General features: G+C 42.2%; 1 protein-coding gene across 1 annotated transcript in view; it reads left to right on the top strand.

The window, feature by feature from the left end:
* The first annotated feature begins 1,641 nt into the window (after nucleotides 1-1,641).
* The window catches only part of cstpp1 (centriolar satellite-associated tubulin polyglutamylase complex regulator 1), a 129,329-nt gene continuing 110,124 nt past the window's right edge, over nucleotides 1,642-20,846 (top strand). Inside the window, exon 1 of the mRNA XM_078415466.1 lies at nucleotides 1,642-1,838. Within this exon, the coding sequence (XP_078271592.1) occupies nucleotides 1,796-1,838 (43 nt within the window). The 5' untranslated portion in view covers nucleotides 1,642-1,795. The remainder of the gene's footprint in view (nucleotides 1,839-20,846) is intronic.

Here is a 20,846-nt window from a genome sequence, read left to right as displayed (position 1 = left end):
AGGGCACTGTGGTTTCCAATTATGATTTATTATCAGTCTTTGTACTTTGTAACTCTGTAACCATTCTGAACCCAACTTTGTATTTATTGTTGTATTCACCGCTACTGTATGTATACACTTTACTCTGTGATCCTCATTGGAACAAAAAGTTCACGGCACCCTGGCATATATGACAATAATCTCATCTGAATTTAATTATCTTCTTGCCAACAGATTATAAAAAGTGCAATACTTTGTGTTGAGGATGTGGCATTTCATAACCTTGTGCAATGTTAATGGAAAATCACTATGCACTTTCCTCGGTGAAGTTTTAGAATCAATTACATTTATCACTGAAACATTAAAAATGGAACTCACTAAATGTTAATGTATTAGACATAAAGCCAGCTGGAGCCAAAATGACTAATACTATAGCTTATTATTCACTGAACTTGGTAAAAAAAGAAGTCTCAAACTATATTCATTTGCACTAATTGGTATTCCTAAGGTTGTAGACACAAACCCTCAAATAGATGACAACACAAAAGGAGTTTGTTACCAAAGTCTATGGTAACAATAGGAGGCATGGTTTAACACTGAGTCAATAAGTTAAACTTTGAATTTTATTACTGCACAATTGGGACTGCACAATTTTTAGTGATATTTTGTAGAATCATAAATTAACCTACGTATCAGCCCTATTAGATTTGGCAGACAGCTGCAAACAACATTAAACGCCACAAAGTGCTGATGAAACTCAGCGGGTCAGGCAGCATCTCTGGAGATTTATGGAGAACCTATCCATGTTGTCTGACTCATTGAGTTACTCCAGTATGTTGTGTCTTTATTTTTGTAAACCAGCACCTGCAGTTCCTTACCACTACATTAAACTTGCACTTGTTCAGGGACTTTCTATCAAGTTTTACATTAATGAGTCCACTTGGATATGTAGTTATTAGAAATCTGACACTAAATACCTTGCTTTGGTATTCCGTGAATGTGGAGAATGGAAACAGTCCACGTGTAACTCTCTGTCTCGGTTGCAGATCTCTGTACAGGTGCTACCCTCTCTCTGGAGTTCCAAATGGCACCAGGAGTGTACACTTTGGTCTACTCCTACAAGATTAAGTAGATCATGGGAGGAATGCCTACGGGTGCACTTGCAGCTGGCACTGTCTGCAGGATGACAGATATGGGTACCAGGGAACTCAGCTTCCACATGCCCCAGTGTCAGGATATTAGATCTGATATCGTATCAATGAGTGTGTAGGAAGAAACTGCAGATGCAGGTTTACACCGAAGATAGGCACAAAATGCTGGAATAACTGAGCGGGACAGACAAGATCTTTGGAGAGAAGGAATGGGTGACGTTTCTTCAGACTGAAGAAGGGTCTCGACCCGAAACGTCAACTATTCCTTCTCTCCAGAGATGCTGCCTGTCCCATTGAGTTACTCCAGCTTTCTGTGCTCATACAAAGCAGTGTGTGTATGTGTGTGAGAGTGAGTGTGATTGTGTGAGAGAGTGAGTGTGATTGTGTGAGAGAGTGAGTGTGATTGTGTGAGAGTGTGTGTTTGTGTGAGAGAGTGAGTGTGATTGTGTGAGAGAGTGAGTGTGAGTGTGTGTGAGTGAATGCGAGTGTTGGGCCAGGCGGCACTCAGCCCGGAACTAAAGCTCGGTGCCGGCGGTCGACACGGCGGGTGTTTGTTGCGGCACCGCCGCTGTTATGGGAACGGCCGCCGACGCCGCGACACCGGGAGCAACTGGCGCCGACCCTCCCCCTGATCCCGCTGTGCTGCCGGGGAGAGTGCAGCCAGGATGAGCGCCGACCGCTTCTCGCTTTCCGCCGAGGAATACCTGGGTGAGTGAATGAGGGAGGGAGGGAGGCCCAGTAGCGGCCGGGATGCGCGGTCAGCGTTGGTGTGATGGGCTGAGCGGCCTGCGGTGTCACTGCCAGCCCGGGGCTGGGGTTGGGGGCCTGGCACAGCCCCGTAGGCCAAACTAAGCCCCCACCCCCACCCCTCAACCCCTACACCCCTCAACCCCTACACCCCCACCCCTACACCCCCACCCTTACACCTCCACCCCTACACCTCCACCCCTACAGCCCATAATGTCTATGCTGAACATGATACTAAGACCAACCATTACCTGACTGCACATAATCCCTGTCCCTCCATTCCCTGTATATCCATGACATGTGCCTATCCAAAAGTCTCTTAAATGTATCTGCCTTCACCTCCACCTGGCAGCATGTTCGAGGCACTCATCACCCTCTGTGTAAAAGAAAAAAACTTTCCCTACTGATCTCCTTTAAACTTTGTCCCTCACAACTTCAAGCTGTGCCCTCTGTTTTGTGATATTTTCATCCTGGGCAAAAGGTTCTGGCTGTCTACCCTATCAAAGTCTCTCATAATTTTATAAACTTCTCTGGAGCCCTTGCACGGTAGGTCATAAGGTCAAAGTGCATGACGCACGGAGTCGCTCAAGCGTTCTGGAGGACAAGCAAGCTTCTGGCACACACTCGTCATACACGCAACACGTACATCCCGCTGAGTTACTGCAGCATTTTGTTTACCTTCGGTTCAAACCAGCATCTGCACTTCTTTCCTACACATTCCACTGCAAAATCTCCTCAAGGTATGTCCACTTTGAAGAAGTTCTCCACTCTCCAACGAGAGTTCAGCAACATCCTCTCTCACTGCTCCCCTTCTGTGATTCTGCTATATTATTTTGACAGGCCAATGAAAGCAAGCATACCATGAGCCTTCTTTGTTTTATTGCCAGATACCTAATAGTTATCAGCTATTTAGAGTGGAGACTGGGGTCAGGAATGTGGGCCAGGTGTTTTTCTGGAGCAATGATTGCTCTATATTTTGCCTTGCCTTTGACTGTGAATTATATCAGATCATCCAGCAATTCTAACTTTTGAATTTGTTGCTACTTGCACCAAGTTTACTTCTGGCCAAAAATTGTGATTGCGGAACTAGGAATTTGCTGACATGTACAATTTTCTTTCAAAATAAAGGTATATTTTGACTGCGGAGCATTCTCAGTACAAAACGCATCCACAGAATAAAGCATGTTTGGCACAGCTATTGCCACATTCCTAGGAAGATGAAAATTTCTAAAAGAATTGATAAAACTCCAAATGTATTTCAGCTGCAAGAACATGTTGCAAACATTAACGTGCAGACAATGATCCGGTAATTCTTATGGAACTTACCTCCACTGAACATGCATATTCTTCCAAACTATTTGTAATAGTAAGCTTGGTTTCTTGGTGATGTTGGGCTCAAAAAATAAAATTACCAATAACTAATTTATCAGTGGACCACCAAAGCCCTGTTCTTCCAGGAGTTGGTGCTGAACTTAATTTTGAATCTAGCTGCAGCAGAAGAAGAAACTGAAGCAGCTTCTTTGTTCTTTCATGGAATATGGGCTTCACTGACAAACCCAATATATATCCTCTAATTTCTAATTAAGAAATTATTGCATAGGCTCCTTAACTAACACTGTCATAGGAGTATCTTTTTCATAAGGACTTCAGCAGTTAATATTAACTCCATAGAGTTCGTATGATAAAGATACGCCATCATGCTATCTGTTAAAGAACCAGACAATAAAACAAAGCTAATACTTTTCCCAGGATGGTCTGCTTTGTCCTGAAAGATGTTGGAATATTTAAATGCCGGAGCTGTACTCCATCATACACCTTGCTTGTGCCTTTTAGTGAGTCCAATGCTTTCTGGAGTCAGGAAATGCAACCAAAAATGTTTCCAAAAGCATATTTTATTTATAAAAATACATGAGGGAGTGCCACAGTGGCACAGCTGCCTCACAACCCCAGTGACCTCCAGTGCTATCTATGTGGTGCTTATAGATACTGTAACTACTGCAACTGGGTTGCACAGTGGCACAGTGGAAGAGTTGCTGCCTTACAGCGCCAGAGGCCCAGGTTCAATCCTGGCTATGGGTGCTTTCTGTATGGAGTTTGTATGTTCTCTCTGTGACCACATGGGTGTTCTCCGTGTGCTCCTGTTCCCTCCCACATTCCAAAAACACGCAGGTTTGAGGGTTAATTGGCTTCTGTAATTTATCCCTAGTGTGTAGAACAGAACTAGTATATGTGTGATCGTTGGTCGGCGTGGATTCAGTGGGCCAAAGGGCCTGTTTCCACGCTGTGTATCTAAACTAAACATGAGTTCCTCTGGGTGTTCTGGTTTCTACCCACATCCCAAAGACCTGCGTATTGGTAGGTTAATTGACCATTGTATATTGCCCTTAGTGGGAAGGTGAGAGGTAGAATCTGGGGTGCAAGGGGGAGGCATTGATGGAAAGTAAGTACCTGCTAATTGTGGTAGGAACGGCAGTTTAAAAAGAGCGCCAATAGGGCACTGTTAATCAGTCTGTAAAGGTCGGGAAGTTGGAGAGAGGACGACCGTTGGCTGAAAGTGAGTGGCAATTACAGTGTAATAAGTCAGTTAGAAGAGAATACGTGGATTGGTTGATCATTTAAGTGAGAAGTCTGGTAAATTGGACAATCAGGCAATTTAATTGGTGATATAAGCAAGACTTAAAGCACCCAGGGAGAAAAGTGCGAGTCTTTGGCTGCGAGCCCAGTGAGAAAAGTGCGAGTCTTTGGCTGCGAGTCTTCGGCGAGGAGTCTGAGGTGAGGAGGGTACAATTGTTTTAAGCCTGAACTGTTTATAGACACAAGGTAATGGCGGAAAAGTTGGTGCAGTGTGTTTCCTGCAGGATGTGGGAAGATAGGGACGTTGCTGGAGCTTCTGGGAGCTACACCTGCAAGAACTGTGTCCAGGTGCAGCTCCTGAATGGACATGTGGTGGAGTTGGAGAGGCAGTTGGATGACCTCAGGGCCATCCGGGAATGCGAAAGTTTCCTCGACAGGACCTATTGTGAGGCTGTCACGCCAAGGGTCCAGGTCGAGGGAAGGTGGGAGACTGTTTCAGGGGGGAGTGGACGTGGACGTGGACTACAGGAGACCCCAGTGGCTGTGCCTATTGCAAATAGGTATACCCTCTTGGGAACTGTCGGGGCAGAAGACGTTTCCAGTCCGAGTGGCGGACCTGTTGGCAAGGATACTCGACGGGAGACCGAAGTCAGGAAGAGCCGTAGTGGTGGGTGACTCCATCGTCCGAGGGACGGACAGAAGATTCTGTGGCAGCAGGAGGGACTTGAGGATGGTCTGTTGCCTCCCTGGTGCCAGGGTTCAGCACATCACGGACCGGCTTCAGAAAATCCTAGTGAGGGAAGGCGATCAACCTGAAGTCGTTGTGCACGTGGGCACGAATGACGTCGGGCGGAAGAGGAAGGAGGTGCTACAGCGGGAGTTTAGAGAGTTAGGAAAAAGACTGAGAAGTAGGACGTCGAAGGTGGTTATCTCTGGACTGCTACCGGTACCTCGTGCTGGTGAGGCCAGGAACAGAGAGATAGAGGGTATGAATTTATGGCTGAGGGGCTGGTGCAGAGAGCAGGGATTTAGATTTCTGGACCACTGGGATCTCTTCTGGGCTAGGGGTGACTTGTACAAAAGGGACGGGTTACATCTTAACAGCAGGGGGACAAACATTCTGGCAGGCAGGTTTGCTAGTGCGACACCTGTGGCTTTAAACTAAGTAGTGGGGGGGAGGGGTTAACAAATTGGGAATATGAAGATGAGGTTAAAGGGAGTACAGGAGATATTGCAGAAGACTCTCGGAAGAATGGGAACAGAAGTTCTAGAGGGGAAAAGAGATTAAGGGCAGGGCCATTTGTGACCGATGTAAGAGGGGAGGTAAATACAGAAGTTAAAGTGTTGTACTTAAATGCGCGTAGTATAAAAAATAAAGTGGATGAGCTTGAGGCTCAGTTAGTCATGGGCAAGTATGATGTTGTAGGGATCACTGAGACATGGCTACAAGAGGACCAGGGCTGGGAACTGAATATTCAGGGGTACACAACGTATAGAAAAGACAGACAGGTGGGCAAAGGGGGTGGGGTTGCTCTGCTGGTAAGGAATGATATTCATTCCCTTGCAAGGGGTGACATAGAATCAGGAGATGTTGAATCAGTATGGATAGAAAGGAGGAATTGTAAGGGTAAAAAGACCCTAATGGGAGTCATCTATAGGCCCCCAAACAGTAGCTTCGACATAGGGTGCAAGTTGAATCAGGAGATAAAATTGGCGTGTCACAAATGTAATGCTACGGTGGTTATGGGAGATTTCAACATGCAGGTAGACTGGGAAAATCAGGTTGGAAATGGACCCCAGGAAAGAGAGTTTGTAGAGTGCCTTCGAGATGGATTCTTAGAACAGCTTGTACTGGAGCCTACCAGGGAGAAGGCAATTCTGGATTTAGTGTTGTGTAATGATCCTGATCTGATAAGGGGACTAGAGGTAAAAGAGCCATTAGGAGGCAGTGATCACAACATGATAAGTTTTACTCTGCAAATGGAAAGGCAGAAGGGAAAATCGGAAGTGTCAGTATTACAGTATAGCAAAGGGGATTACAGAGGCATGAGGCAGGAGCTGGCAAAAATTGACTGGAAGGAGGCCCTAGCAGGGAAGACGGTAGAACAGCAATGGTAGGTATTCCTGGGAATAATGCAGAGGTTGCAGGATCAATTTATCCCAAAGAGGCGGAAAGACTCTAAGGGGAGTAAGAGACACCTGTGGCTGACGAGGGAAGTCAAGGACAGCATAAAAATTAAGGAGAGGAAGTATAACATAGCAAAGAAGAGTGGGAAGACAGAGGATTGGGACTCTTTTAAAGAGCAACAAAAGTTAACTAAAAAGGCAATAAGGGGAGAAAAGATGAGGTACGAGGGTAAACTAGCCAATAATATAAAGGAGGATAGCAAAAGTTTTTTTAGGTACGTGAAGAGGAAAAAAATAGTCAAGGCAAATGTGGGTCCCTTGAAGACAGAAGCAGGGGAATTTATTATGGGGAACAAAGAAATGGCAGACGAGTTAAACCGTTACTTTGGATCTGTCTTTACTGAGGAAGATACACACAATCTCCCAAATGTTCTAGGGGCCGGAGAACCTAGGGTGATGGAGGAACTGAAGGAAATCCACATTAGGCAGGAAATGGTTTTGGGTAGACTGATGGGACTGAAGGCTGATAAATCCCCAGGGCCTGATGGTCTGCATCCCAGGGTACTTAAGGAGGTGGCTCTAGAAATAGTGGAAGCATTGGAGATCATTTTTCAATGTTCTATAGATTCAGGATCAGTTCCTGTGGATTGGAGGATAGCAAATGTTATCCCACTTTTTAAGAAAGGAGGGAGAGAGAAAACGGGTAATTATAGACCAGTTAGTCTGACATCAGTGGTGGGGAAGATGCTGGAGTCAATTATAAAAGACGAAATTGCTGAGCATTTGGATAGCAGTAACAGGATCATTCCGAGTCAGCATGGATTTACGAAGGGGAAATCATGCTTGACAAATTTACTGGAATTTTTTGAGGATGTAACTAGGAAAATTGACAGGGGAGAGTCAGTGGATGTAGTGTACCTCGACTTTCAGAAAGCCTTCGACAAGGTCCCACATAGGAGATTAGTGGGCAAAATTAGAGCACATATTGGGGGTAGGGTACTGACATGGATAGAAAATTGGTTGACAGACAGAAAGCAAAGAGTGGGGATAAATGGGTCCCTTTCGGAATGGCAGGCAGTGACCAGTGGGGTACCGCAAGGTTCGGTGCTGGGAGCCCAGCTATTTACGATATACATTAATGACTTGGATGAAGGGATTAAAAGTACCATTAGCAAATTTGCAGATGATACTAAGCTGGGGGGTAGTGTGAATTGTGAGGAAGATGCAATAAGGCTGCAGGGTGACTTGGACAAGTTGTGTGAGTGGGCGGATACATGGCAGATGCAGTTTAATGTAGATAAGTGTGAGGTTATTCACTTTGGAAGTAAGAATAGAAAGGCAGATTATTATCTGAATGGTGTCAAGTTAGGAAGAGGGGATGTTCAACGAGATCTGGGTGTCCTAGTGCATCAGTCACTGAAAGGAAGCATGCAGGTACAGCAGGCAGTGAAGAAAGCAAATGGAATGTTGGCCTTCGTAACAAGAGGAGTTGAGTATAGGAGCAAAGAGGTCCTTCTACAGTTGTACCGGGCCCTGGTGAGACCGCACCTGGAGTACTGTGTGCAGTTTTGGTCTCCAAATTTGAGGAAGGATATTCTTGCTATTGAGGGCGCGCAGCGTAGGTTCACTAGGTTAATTCCCGGAATGGCGGGACTGTCGTATGTTGAAAGGCTGGAGCAATTAGGCTTGTATACACTGGAATATAGAAGGATGAGGGGGGATCTTATTGAAACATATAAGATAATTAGGGGATTGGACACATTAGAGGCAGGAAACATGTTCCCAATGTTGGGGGAGTCCAGAACAAGGGGCCACAGTTTAAGAATAAGGGGTAGGCTATTTGGAACGGAGATGAGGAAGAACTTTTTCAGTCAGAGAGTGGTGAAGGTGTGGAATTCTCTGCCTCAGAAGGCAGTGGAGGCCAGTTCGTTGGATGCTTTCAAGAGAGAGCTGGATAGAGCTCTTAAGGATAGTGGAGTGAGGGGTTATGGGGAGAAGGCAGGAACGGGGTACTGATTGAGAGTGATCAGCCATGATCGCATTGAATGGCGGTGCTGGCTCGAAGGGCTGAATGGCCTACTCCTGCACCTATTGTCTATTGTCTATTGTCTATTGAAATATGGGGCAGAATGAAATGGTATCAGGTATCAGGTGTTTGATGGTCAGCACAGTCAGTGAGCATAATGGTCTACATGTTGTATCATTCTCTGATCCTCAGTCCATAATGTGGTTCATTCATATGCCAAAGGTTTCAAGGCAAGGCACATCATTTCATCTTCCAGCAAGATTTCCATTATATGACTATGATCTGACTTTATCCATTATAAACATTCCTGGAAGTCTGGAATGTCATAGCCTGTAATACTGCCATTGGATAGACACAAAATGCTAGAGTAACTTAGCAGAACAGGTAGCATCTCTGGGGAGAAGGAATGGGTGATCTTTCGGGTTGAGGCCCTTCAGACTGATGTCAAGGGAGTGGGTGGGAGAGAGATAGAATGTAATCGGAGACAGTAAGACTGGTGGGAGAATTAGGAAGGGGGATTGCCTACAGTGCCTTTGGATAGTTCCTTGTACTGGAAGGGCACCAAATATTTGACTCTTGACAGGATGAATCTCAACAGAGACCACTGCATCTTTTGCCAGACTTTCTTGGAGGGAAATGTGAAGATGGTGTTATTCCTTAACACCACCTTGTCCTCCTTGGTGTTAAAAGGCAGGCGTATGGGGGTGATACTGGTGTGAGCCAGAACCTGCAGGACATTTAGTAGATGCCACACACTGCAGCAACTCTGTCACCCATCCTTGCATTACCGACTGATTCCCTATGTAAAGCTGCCACAGTTAAAAGCTACCTCTGCATACAAAATTACAAGTTGATAGCCAGTTTAATACTTGTCTGCCAATCCCACAATTACAACTGTTTTTGTAGCACTTCAATGAAACATTTTCCATATCTCAATATGCATCAGTCTGGCTTCCCTCATCCATTAACCTGGTATTTTCTTTAAAAATTGGATCAACATAATGGTTGTAAATGATAATTAATGCACAAGTATAAATATATATATACTATACCCTCACAGTTTACTTTACATATATTCAATGCACATTCTCGATTTGTTGAAATCTGTTTTGAACATGGAATGTGCAGCTGGAGGAAATCATTTTTGGAAATAGCTTTTTATAAATGTTTAAATTTGGATGAAGTAATTTTATGTAGCGCAATAAAAGTCTTATTGTAAATGCTTTGGGATATGGCATGAGTGGTCCACATGACAGAAATAGAATCTGGTTCCTTCAAATTGCACAGACAGTGCTAGCTTCTGATGCTTTGCAGGTAATTCTGAAGTTCCAAAGCCATGATGTGATGCTTCGAGCACATAAAATACAGATAAAGACATTGAGCCTCGATTGGGTGACTCCCCACATGGAGGGAATTAGATTGTGACGGGCTCTCGGCTGCCAATGCAATCTTCAAGTGAGTTGGACAATGGAACTGTTGGGTGCTCGAGAGCAGAATGGTTGACTCCCCTTTCCAGGGAATTAATGAATCGTGGAAGAAAGATTGAACCCCAGGAGTGACATGTGGAACCTGAAATAGAAATGTTGGTGAAATAGCTGATATGGTTTTAGTTTAGTTTAGAGATACAGCATGGAAACAGGCCCTTTGGCCCACCGGGTCCGTGCCGACCAGCGATCCCCGCATATTAGCACCATCCTACACCCACTAGGAGCAATTTTTACATTTACCAAGCCAATTAACCTGGAAACCTGTATGTCTTTGGAGTGATTTGTTGCATCATGGGGAAAGAGCTAGTGCATGCAGTACGTACATAAAGATTGGGCATGTAGGTCTTCAAGCAAACAAGTGTTTGCCAGAGATCGAATCACAGATACCTTTTCTTTTTGAAGGATGATGTTAAATGGAGAAAATTTTGAAGTAAATCTATTTTAGCTTATGAACATTCATCCAGTACACTTTACATCTGAATAGCAGTAAATGCTTATATTAAAGTGTATATCACCTTTCAGTTGGAAATTAAGGTCTGATTTACGACACACATACAGGGCCAACCTTCTTTCATTGAATGAAATAGTGATAAGATGAAATATAAAATGAATCACTCTGCTGTTGGTTGAGAACAGTGAAGTAGTATGGAGTGGCTCAGTCAATTCTCACCTCCCAATTGAGGAAAGAATAATATTCACCAAATACAGCACAGGGAGGGATTGTCAACGTGAAGAGAACTAATGTTCAAATAAAGTCATGTCGCAACATTTCATCGCAGTCTTTTATTTTTGGTCAATCCATTTTGTAATTGCATAGAAATTAGAAATTCGCTAGAGTAAATTCCACATTGAATGTTGCCTAATAGCTCATTCATTGCCTCCCGTGAAAAAGGACCCTTATTTACCAACAGTCTGAAGAAGAGTTCCAACCTGAAACGTCACCGGTCCATGTTGTCCAGACACACTGAAATCCTCCAGGACGTTGTGGGTTTTTTGTTGTTGTAAATCAGCATCTGCAGTTCTTTGTTTCCACTTATTTATTAAGTTAGGAAAAGCAACGTAGCCCCGACGATTAATCACACTCAGAGTGACTTACTAGCAGTAGCAATGCGAGTGCATACTGAGCTTGCGTGTACAGAGTGGTGAATAAAGTTTGTTCCTCAGACCCAACATTTTAATGTCCAAATTTCAAAAACACAGTTATTGCATTTAAAATATTGTGCATCAAGCTGTCCTGCCCACTGAATGAGTACAACTGCCTGTATTCAGAAGATAAATTCCTTTTGTCTTATTGTTATCATTGTCAACATTGTGTTTCTTCTATTTAAAAGTTTGATTACTACAAATCGTTGTGTCAAGAGGGAGAGCTGTGTTGGATAGATCCACACCATGTTTTGTGGCCATTAAAGATTAAGTTAAAATATTCTAGAAACAATTATGAATCTTGTTATTTGAAGAAGATTTAATGGTGTGTAATCTAAGCATCAGTAGTCCTGTTTATCTTTCTCTGCAAATTTTGTTTGGCAAATAATTTGTCATGTATACAAATTTGGTTGTCAAGAATATTTAGTTGTCATATGTAGCAACAACGGAACAGTGAAAATACCAGATATCAGCTTTAATATGAATGGGATTAAACTGTTACCTGTTTTCTACTATTAGAAAGAAAAAATGCATGATTGTTGGTCTGTCCAACCTTGGGTATGAATTAAGAAAATATATTATTTTCTTTATGGCCAACTAGTGCATTAGTTAAATGAGTTAGATAATTGTGGATGAATAGTTGAAGAAACTTCTAAGTGATGTTGATATTAGTGGCGAATATACAGGGATACATAGCAGAATCTTTCTAAATTGGAGTTACAGGGATGGTTCATATCATTAAACTTCGCTGCTTTTTTTTGTCCTCTATCCAGCAGCAAGTTTAACTGACATGTGCAATTAGAAGTTGTGAAAATGAGTTTAATCCCAAGAAATTAGGCCAAAATTCCTCCTGTCTACATATAGACTCATGTAAAGGCCTTAACTTGCAGCTTTCGTCTCTTTTATTATTGTATTACTTGAACCTTGGGATACGCAGATGATAAATGTTAAAGAACGACTTGTATTTGGATAAAAAGGACACAAAGTGCTGGAGTAGCTCAGCGGGTCAGGCAGCATTTCTGGAGAGTATGAAGAGATTATGTTTTGGGTCTGGACCCTTCAGCCTTTCAGTCATTGAGTACCAATGCACAATGTATTTGTATAGATCCCATTGAGTACCAATACAGTTGTTGAAACATTTAATGCTTAAAGGTCTGCCCAAGGCAGCTCAATAGCTCATTTCTGATGTAAGAGAGTGCCCTGTTTTATTTCTGACTTCCATCAACTGTAGCAGTTTAGACACGAAAAGCTGGAGTATTTCAGCGGGCCAGGCAGCATCTCTGGAGAGAAGGAATGTGTGGCGTTTGGGGTTGAGACCCTTCGACCACAACTGTAGCAGTTTGTCGTTGTACATTCAAACATTGGCTTTGTTTTGGTTTAAGTAGAACCAAATCTCCTTAAAAGTTATTGACTTAAATTTGTGATGTTGACTGAGATAAGGTTACTGAAAATGAGCATTTCAGGGGTGTAAGATGGATACAGAAATTGAATTTTCTGTATTTATAGGCTTAACTTAATTATTTGCCGATTTAGCAATTGGCCAGCTGTATTTTGACATTTAACCAATTCATAGCAAATATGGATTTTACCATTAGAACAAATCTGATCTTGTGCATTGGATAATTCAGTACACTAGATTGTGGGGAATGTTGAAACTGGCTGTTATTGATGTTCTGGATTTTTTTTTTCAATATTCACATTTAATATACATAATGAATGAATGCCTCACTGAATGTAATACGCTTTAACTACAATATTTATAAACCATTGGTCAGCTAGATGTAATTCCTATATTGTAGGCCACCTATAACAGACTAATTTATTATATTGTACACTACGCAAGGTCTAGAATATAGTGTAGAATCAGGAAAAGAGAGATTTTTTCATAAAGTGTAAAGCACAGCTGATATCTTTTCAAAGTTTTGTGTGATGGAGAGAGAGTAAAGCCACCTCTGCGGTCTACAAATCTTGCAACTCATTACAAAGAAGTAATCCTAGTCACAGGATAGACGCAAAAAGCAGGCGTAACTCAGGAGAGAAAGAACGGATGATGTTTCGAGTTGAGACCCTTCCTCAGACTCGCTATTCCTAGTCTCACACAGCAGAAGTGGGCCACTTGAGCCACTGTGTTCATGCAGGCCTTCCAGCACTAACCCTCATTTGGGCGCCAAAACCACCACGTGACCTTGCTGGCCAATCCGAGGGTTCGACTCTCAGGACCAATCCCTATGGTCGCTACAATGCAACCCATCTGATCTTGATGCTTACATTTTAATATCATTAATATAATATAAAAAGGTTACATTTTAACACAAGAACAATTCTCTACCAATCCAATATTATTCTCGTTTTAGTCTGATTTTGACACAGCATCCAGTAGACAATGCCTAAGATTATTCATGTGAGCACAAAGTGAAAAACAGAATTGATGTCTCTCTAATCATATTGTTGAGTCTTCAGTTTCAAGGACAGTTCATGAAGAACAAATATGCTCAGTTGGATCAACACTACCTCTGGTTTTGGTGTCTCACATTGCGATTGACAAATTCTGACCAAAATCTCTTTTGCAAGGAGTTTTGCATTTTGTTATCTTTCAATTTCTTGCCAATAACTTGAAAGAATGGCTCTTTTCCCTCTTTGCTCCCTAAAATGCTTTCTGAAATTATTTACAGTCAAATATGCCACAATGTTGAAAAGCTGTAATTTATGATTTCTGTGATGCAATTTGCATTGAGGCAATTATCTCAGAATGAGCTCAAAACCTCCTAAGTCATTGTAGACTTTGTGTCAATGTGATTTATTGAGTCCATCTTTCATTGCTAGTCGTTTCATGTGACAAAGGACCCCAAAAAATGACAATTAACGAACGATCTGGCATGGTGAATTAGCGTCTGCTTTCGGAAACCAGTTTCTAGAAAGCCTGTTTCTCGTGTGCCTGATTTTGCATTGGCCACAGATGTTGAGGTCAAAGAAGGGTTGTACTAGTTGAAAAAAATGAAAAGAAGTCCCAACCTCTCTACAACATGGTGGTTTAGATTTATTTGGTGAAGTTTAATTTTATTTCTTGCAGGAAGAACACAAAGCTCTAACTGATTTAGTGTTCCCCTGTAATCGGAGACCAAAAGTACACCGCAGGGACCAATGTTTAAAGGCTTTTCAAATTTATGCTGTCTGCTTGATTTAAGGATAGAATAAGAATATTTGTTGAATCAAGATTGTAAATATTCTTCCATTGTGTGGATTATGTAGATTTGTGACAGTTAACAGAACCTGTACATTCAGTTTTCAAACTCCTCCTTTTCCCAGAGAAGTGGACTTTTTCACCTGTGTTCAAATAATAGACGCAGTGGTCTAACAATATGCTTCTGGGAAAATAGGAGCTATAATATAACAGTCTTTCTGGACTTGGATTTGGCACAATGGGAAATGTTAACGTTTTCATGAAAACGAAAGGGAAGACTTTGTGACATTTTGTAGGTCATTATGTAGGTCATTCTATTTTGCAACCATTCCATTATTTGGACAGAAGTGATAATTATAATAAGTGATTAAAAAAAAGAACACCGCACTTAACTATGCCTTATTCTTTTTCCTTGCACAGACATATTGAATGTTACAACAGTGATGACCTTTTGGTTGCAGCTACATGATCCATATCAATACTATACAGTACATGTAGACACGGGCAAAGTGTATTTATGTTGCCACAACTTGGTAGACTGCCTAAACTGCATATGAAGCTCTACATATATCCATATTTATTTGACATTGTTAGTGCAGGAATAATTTTTGTCATCAAACCAGCTGACAAGGGAGATGCCATTGTAGCCTGGCAGGCTGATCTCTCTCGTGCTGTTGACAGGTTTCAGCTGAAGGTTCTCGACCCGAAACGTCACCCATTCCTTCTCTCCAGGGATGCTGCCTGTCCCGCTGAGTTACTCCAGCATTTTGTGTCGACTGCCAGGTTTCAGCTCTAGCACCTCTTCATACTGCCCCCTTGACCATGACCCCCTGATGAACACCAGGCCACCATCTCCTAAATCCCAATCTTCCCTCCACATCCTCCAAACCTATAGTTCCCCAACTCTGCATTGACCAATTATATCTCTTCCCAAAACCTAGAAAACAGGATGGCCCTGACATTCCCATTGTTTCTATCTTCTCCTGTCTCACTTTCTATAGTCTAAAGAAAGGTCCCAACCCAAATCAGGGTCCAACTTCATAGCTGCTACCTGACCCGCTGAGTTCCTCGAACACTTTGTTTTACACAAGATTCCACCTTCTGCAGTTTCCTATATCTTTCTCTACTCCTATCCTGTCCAAGTATCTTCTAAACACTGCAATTGTATCTGTCTCCACTATCTCCTCTGAAACCTTGCTCCATATATTCACCACCCTATATGTGAAAAGTGACCCTCTCTTTTTAATTTCATTCCTCTCATCTCGAACACTTTGTGTTTTGCTTAAGATTCCACCTTCTGCAGTTTCTTATATCTTTCTCTACTCCTTTTCTATCCAAGTATCTTCTAAACACTGCAATTGTATCTGTCTCCACTATCTCCTATGATACGTTGTTCCAGATATTCACCACCCTATGTGTGAACAGTGACCCTCTCTTTTTAATTTCTTTCCTCTCACCTTGAACATATGCATTCTAGTTCTAGCTAGGACATTTGTGTGGTTTGGCTGCAGGTTAGTGTGGGTGGCCTGGGTTTAAGTGTGGCAAGTATGGGTACTGAAATTAGATACTGGAAATCACATTGTGTGCTGTACTATCTAACGAGAGTGGAAAGGTGGTGGCAGTGAGTGTCATGCTGATGCCGTGCCAGTGGCCATGAGGAGGGGGGTTGGGGGGGAGGGGAGTGGTTGGAAGGAAGGGGGGGGGGTAATTTTTCCACAAATGTCCCGCGATGACCATGGCACAAATGCCAGCTCTCTGCTTTCGTTATAACTTCATCCATTGGGAATCTGATGTTGAGCAGAAGGCTTACCTTCAATAAGACCAAGTAGCCAGTTATGTTAAACAACTTTGACAGACTAATAAGCAAGGAGCCCAGATTTGTAAACATTTTGTAAACAAGAAAATAATTGGGCACTGGAATTAGAAACTTGTAAGTTTCCCAAGTATCTAATTCCAGTGCCCAAACTTGGCATACACATAATTAAGATATAAAGTGAACTATATGTACACTTTAAAAAGACTCCGTTTTAAATTATTTTAAAATCTTTGGAATTTTGAAGTCATAATTCTGAAGGAACTAGACATGTCAAAATTAGTTTCAATGGCCAAAGAATCTATTCAGTAATAATGCGATGTAACACTATCTCAAAGGTTGACAAGGTGAAACATTTTCATTGATTTTTACACGGAATATTGTATGTAAAGTTGAATTTTGCATCAAATCATTGATTTCTCGTTGATTTTCTCTGTAAAATGAACAATTGTGTAAATCATTGTGGAGCAGGATATCGCCTGCATTGAATTAGAATTTTATGGATTTGAACTTCACATGCAGACTCGCCATATCAGCTTTGCAAGAACATGAGTGAATACTGATACTTTAGCTCTAATTACAACCACAAAACCTGCTGACTTCTTTAGCAGGGAAAGATGTAGTTAAGATTTAATTGAGGTAAGAGGGGACTGAAATATTTCCTGCAAGTTGCTGCAATGAAAGAAAAAAATAGTATACTCAATACAAATGTAGTTTAAGTAGCAAAATATTTTCAAAGTGTCTATGTTTATATTGATTTGTTTTTTGTAAACTGTGTTAATGCAAATTTATCTTGATATACAATCTTTCTGCTAAATTCCAGTTTTATTTTACGTTGAAAAAGAGAACTAGTCTCTGGAGCATCTGCTTTGAAAATTTGCAGTAACGCTTTTGTCTTAAGGGGAAGTAGCTCAGTTTGCAAGTGAAGTGGCGGCATGGTGGCGCTGTGGTAGAGTTGCTGCCTTACAGCGAATGCAGCGCCGGAGACTCAGGTTCGATCCTGACTACGGGCGCCGTCTGTACGGAGTTTGTACGTTCTCCCTGTGACCTGCGTGGGTTTTCTCCGAGATCTTCGGTTTCCTCCCACCCTCCAAAGACGTACAGGTATGTAGGTTAATTGACTGGGTAAATGTAAAAATTGTCCCTAGTGTATGTAGGATAGTGTTAATGTGCGGGGATCGCTGGGCGGCGCGGACTCGGTGGGCCGAAGGGCCTGTTTCCGCGCTGTATCTCTAAATCTAAAATCTAGAAATATTCTGAGCTGTCGCGGCTGGGCCGTCATTTGGATAATTGGAAAGTAAGCTGTGTTTAAGTTGTTATAGGGCACTCAGAAATGTTTAGTGTCATTTAAATGGATTTATCTTGCTCTGCTTTAAATTTGATGTTTCACAGATTAATTAAAAACAACCCACAACTGACACAGTGGATTTGTTAACTTTTGCAAAGGATGTTGACACTCTTCCCCAGCTGTATTCCTACCAACAAGTTCATCCATAAAGAGGAAGCTGCTATATTGCTCCAATGGACTGTCATGGATAAAAAATGGGTCGACTGGGTTTGTATTCACTAGAATTTAGAAGAGAGGGGATCTTATAGAAACATATAAAATTCTTAAAGGATTGGACAGGCTAGATGCAGGAAAAATGTTCCCAATGTTGGGGGAGTCCAGAACCAGGGGTCACAGTTGAAGAATAAGGGGTAGGCCATTTAGGACTGAGATGAGGAAAAACCTTTTCACCCAGAGTGTTGTGAATCTGTGGAATTCTCTGCCACAGAAGGCAGCGGAGGCCATTTCACTGGATGTTTTCAAGAGAGAGTTAGATTTAGCTCTTGGGGCTAAAGGAATCGAGGGATATGGAGAAAAAGCAGGAACGGGGTACTGATTTTAGATGATCAGCCGTGATCATATTGAATGGCGGTGCTGGCTCGAAGGGCCGAAATGGCCTACTCCTGCACCTATTTTTCTATGTTTCCATGTTTCTTCACGTGTAATGCCTTTCTGTTCATTTCTATGTTCATGTTCAAAGTGTGGCATCCTTTTTAAAGTTTCATTATTCTTTGTGGCAGGTAGGAAAATCTTCTCATTTGACTAAAGAGAAATCTAACCAATGAACTAGTAATTGATGTTATCGTGCTTGGTAGTGAAAACCTGCATGCAATGAAAGCAGCAACAGAAAAAAATGACAGAACAAAATTGCCATTCCCGTGAGAGGCTTAATGTCTGATGCAACTCACAATTAGTACATTCAAAGTACAAAATACAAGCTTATTGCCAAAACTTGAAGAGTGTTGGGGTAAACGAGTTCATTTTCAGAAAGATAACAAGCTGTACTTTAGCAGCACTGATTATGAAGACAGAAATGTAAATTTACCACATTTTATAGCGAGTCAATATTTCAGTAACTTAATTTCTTTGGGAGTCTAAAGTTAGACTTGAATGGCTGATTTAGTTGAATGTCTATAATAAGAGACGTAAGTTGACACTTTTGTTTAGAAAATCAGGCTTTTTGATGGAGCATTTCTACTTGGGAAATTTCAGATTGCATAAATGATATTTAATTTGAAATCAGATTGACATGCTACATAAGGAGTAGAAAATTACATTCTGTTATTATATCCAGTTTGATCTGCAATCTGTACTGAACTAATTAAAGTCATTAGGAGTAGCGGTTAGGTTGCTACTGGTGGCTCGCATATTCCCTCAGTAGCTGAAAGGACATCTTGCAGGTTCCACAGAAAGAAGGACACCTTTGTTTTGCATGCTGTCATTTTCAGCATGACATCTCAGGAACACTTTGAACAGAGAGGGAACCAGATCAAAGAGCAAGACAGAAGGAAATATTTCCTTTAGATCCTCGTCATCGTTGTTTTGCCCATGTTTCACTGCACAGTCATGGTTTTGAAATAAGGAACTATTGCCTTTTATATACAGCCATTTTTCCTTTTTTTTTCTCAGTATATAGACCTTTTCGTAAAGTTCTGGCCCATCGGCAGTGGTGGAGGAGGAAGCAGGGTTTGCAACTGAATGTGTATTGTCAAGCCCTTCAGTGTTTGTGTTGCCTTTATGGTCAACTTTATGAGAGGCAGCAGTAACTATCTGTACTGCCCTGTGTCTGTACAGTGGCAAATATCTGTACCGCCCTGTATCTACAGCGGTAACTATCTGTACAGCAGTAACTATCTGTTCCGCCCTGTATCTGTACAGTTGTAACTACCTGTACACTGGTGACTATCTGTACAGTGGTAACTATTTGAACCGCCCTGTATCGGTACAGTTGTAACTACCTGTACCACCCTGTATCTGTACAGCGGTAACTACCTGTACCACCCTGTATCTGTACAGTTGTAATTGCCTGTACCATCCTGTATCTGTACTGCGGTAACTATCTGACCCGCCCTGTATCGGTACAGTTGTAACTCCTGTACCACCCTGTATCTGTACAGTTGTAACTACCTGTACCACCCTGTATCTGTACAGTGGTAACAATCTGTACCGCCCTATATCTGTACAGTGGTAACTACCTGTGCCGCCCTGTATCTGTACAGTGGTAACAATCTGTACTTTTGCCCTCTAGCAGCCAGGTTCAGCCCCTGCTCTGGGCTAAAGGTAGAAGGAAGTGGATGGGTGAGGTAGAGAGCAAAGGGCTCTGGAGCTGAACTGCACAGCAGAGTGAAATTGCCAACAAATGCAGGATGAAGACGCAATGGGCAGTTGGTGGGAATGGTAGGACAGGTGAGCACCGGGGCTGCAAGGTGCACTTGAGCATTCAATAAGTGTAAATCATTTGTGCTTTTGTAAACTCAAGCCTCTTCTACTGGAGTGCTAAAGATCGTGTACCGTCCATAATTACCCAAATCTGGGCACAGCAAGAGTAGATAATGGATAGGAGGTTCCAGACTTGTAAAAATATGCAGAAAGATTTCCCGCAAAATACCTTGCTGAATTAATGTGCAGACCACTTATTCTACAGAACAAGTAATAAGTTCATTTAAACAAGTCCTGACAGTTTTTCAGATGTTCTGTCTCCTCTGGTAGCTACAAGTCCCCAATCTGAAAAGAAGGAAGCTGCTAGGATTAGTGAGTGGTAGCCGTAAGAGGTTGGAGAAACTTGCATTGTTTTCTCTGGAACATCAGAGGCTGAGAGAGACCTGATAGAAGTGTATAAGATTATGAGAGGCATAGATAGGGTAGATAGAATATTCTTTCTACAGCAGAAATGTCAAACACCAGAAGGAATAGCTTTAAAATGAGGGGAGGGGGAGGGGGAGTTTAAATGAGATGTGTGGGGCAAGTTTGTTACACAGTGAGTGGTAGGTTTCTGGAACATCCTGCCCGAGGTGGTGGTTAGGGTAAGGCAGTGGCTTTGAGATAGACATGAATATGCAGGGAATGGAGGGATATGGATCATGTGCAGGCGTGAGGGATTAGTTTAATTTAGCATCGTGTTTGGCACAGGTATTATGGTCCGAAGGGCCTGTTCCTGTGTTGTATTGTTCCACGAACAGCACAACACGGAACTGTAAAAGGTTTGGCAACCTGACAGCAGCTGCTTGTATTTTAAATATAAATGGAACATGCTGGAAATATACAACAGGTCAGCCGACGTCAATGGAGCTC

This window comes from Rhinoraja longicauda, chromosome 18, assembly GCF_053455715.1.
Source record: "Rhinoraja longicauda isolate Sanriku21f chromosome 18, sRhiLon1.1, whole genome shotgun sequence".
NCBI lineage: Eukaryota > Metazoa > Chordata > Chondrichthyes > Rajiformes > Arhynchobatidae > Rhinoraja > Rhinoraja longicauda.
This window is presented reverse-complemented; position numbering and strand designations above follow the sequence as displayed.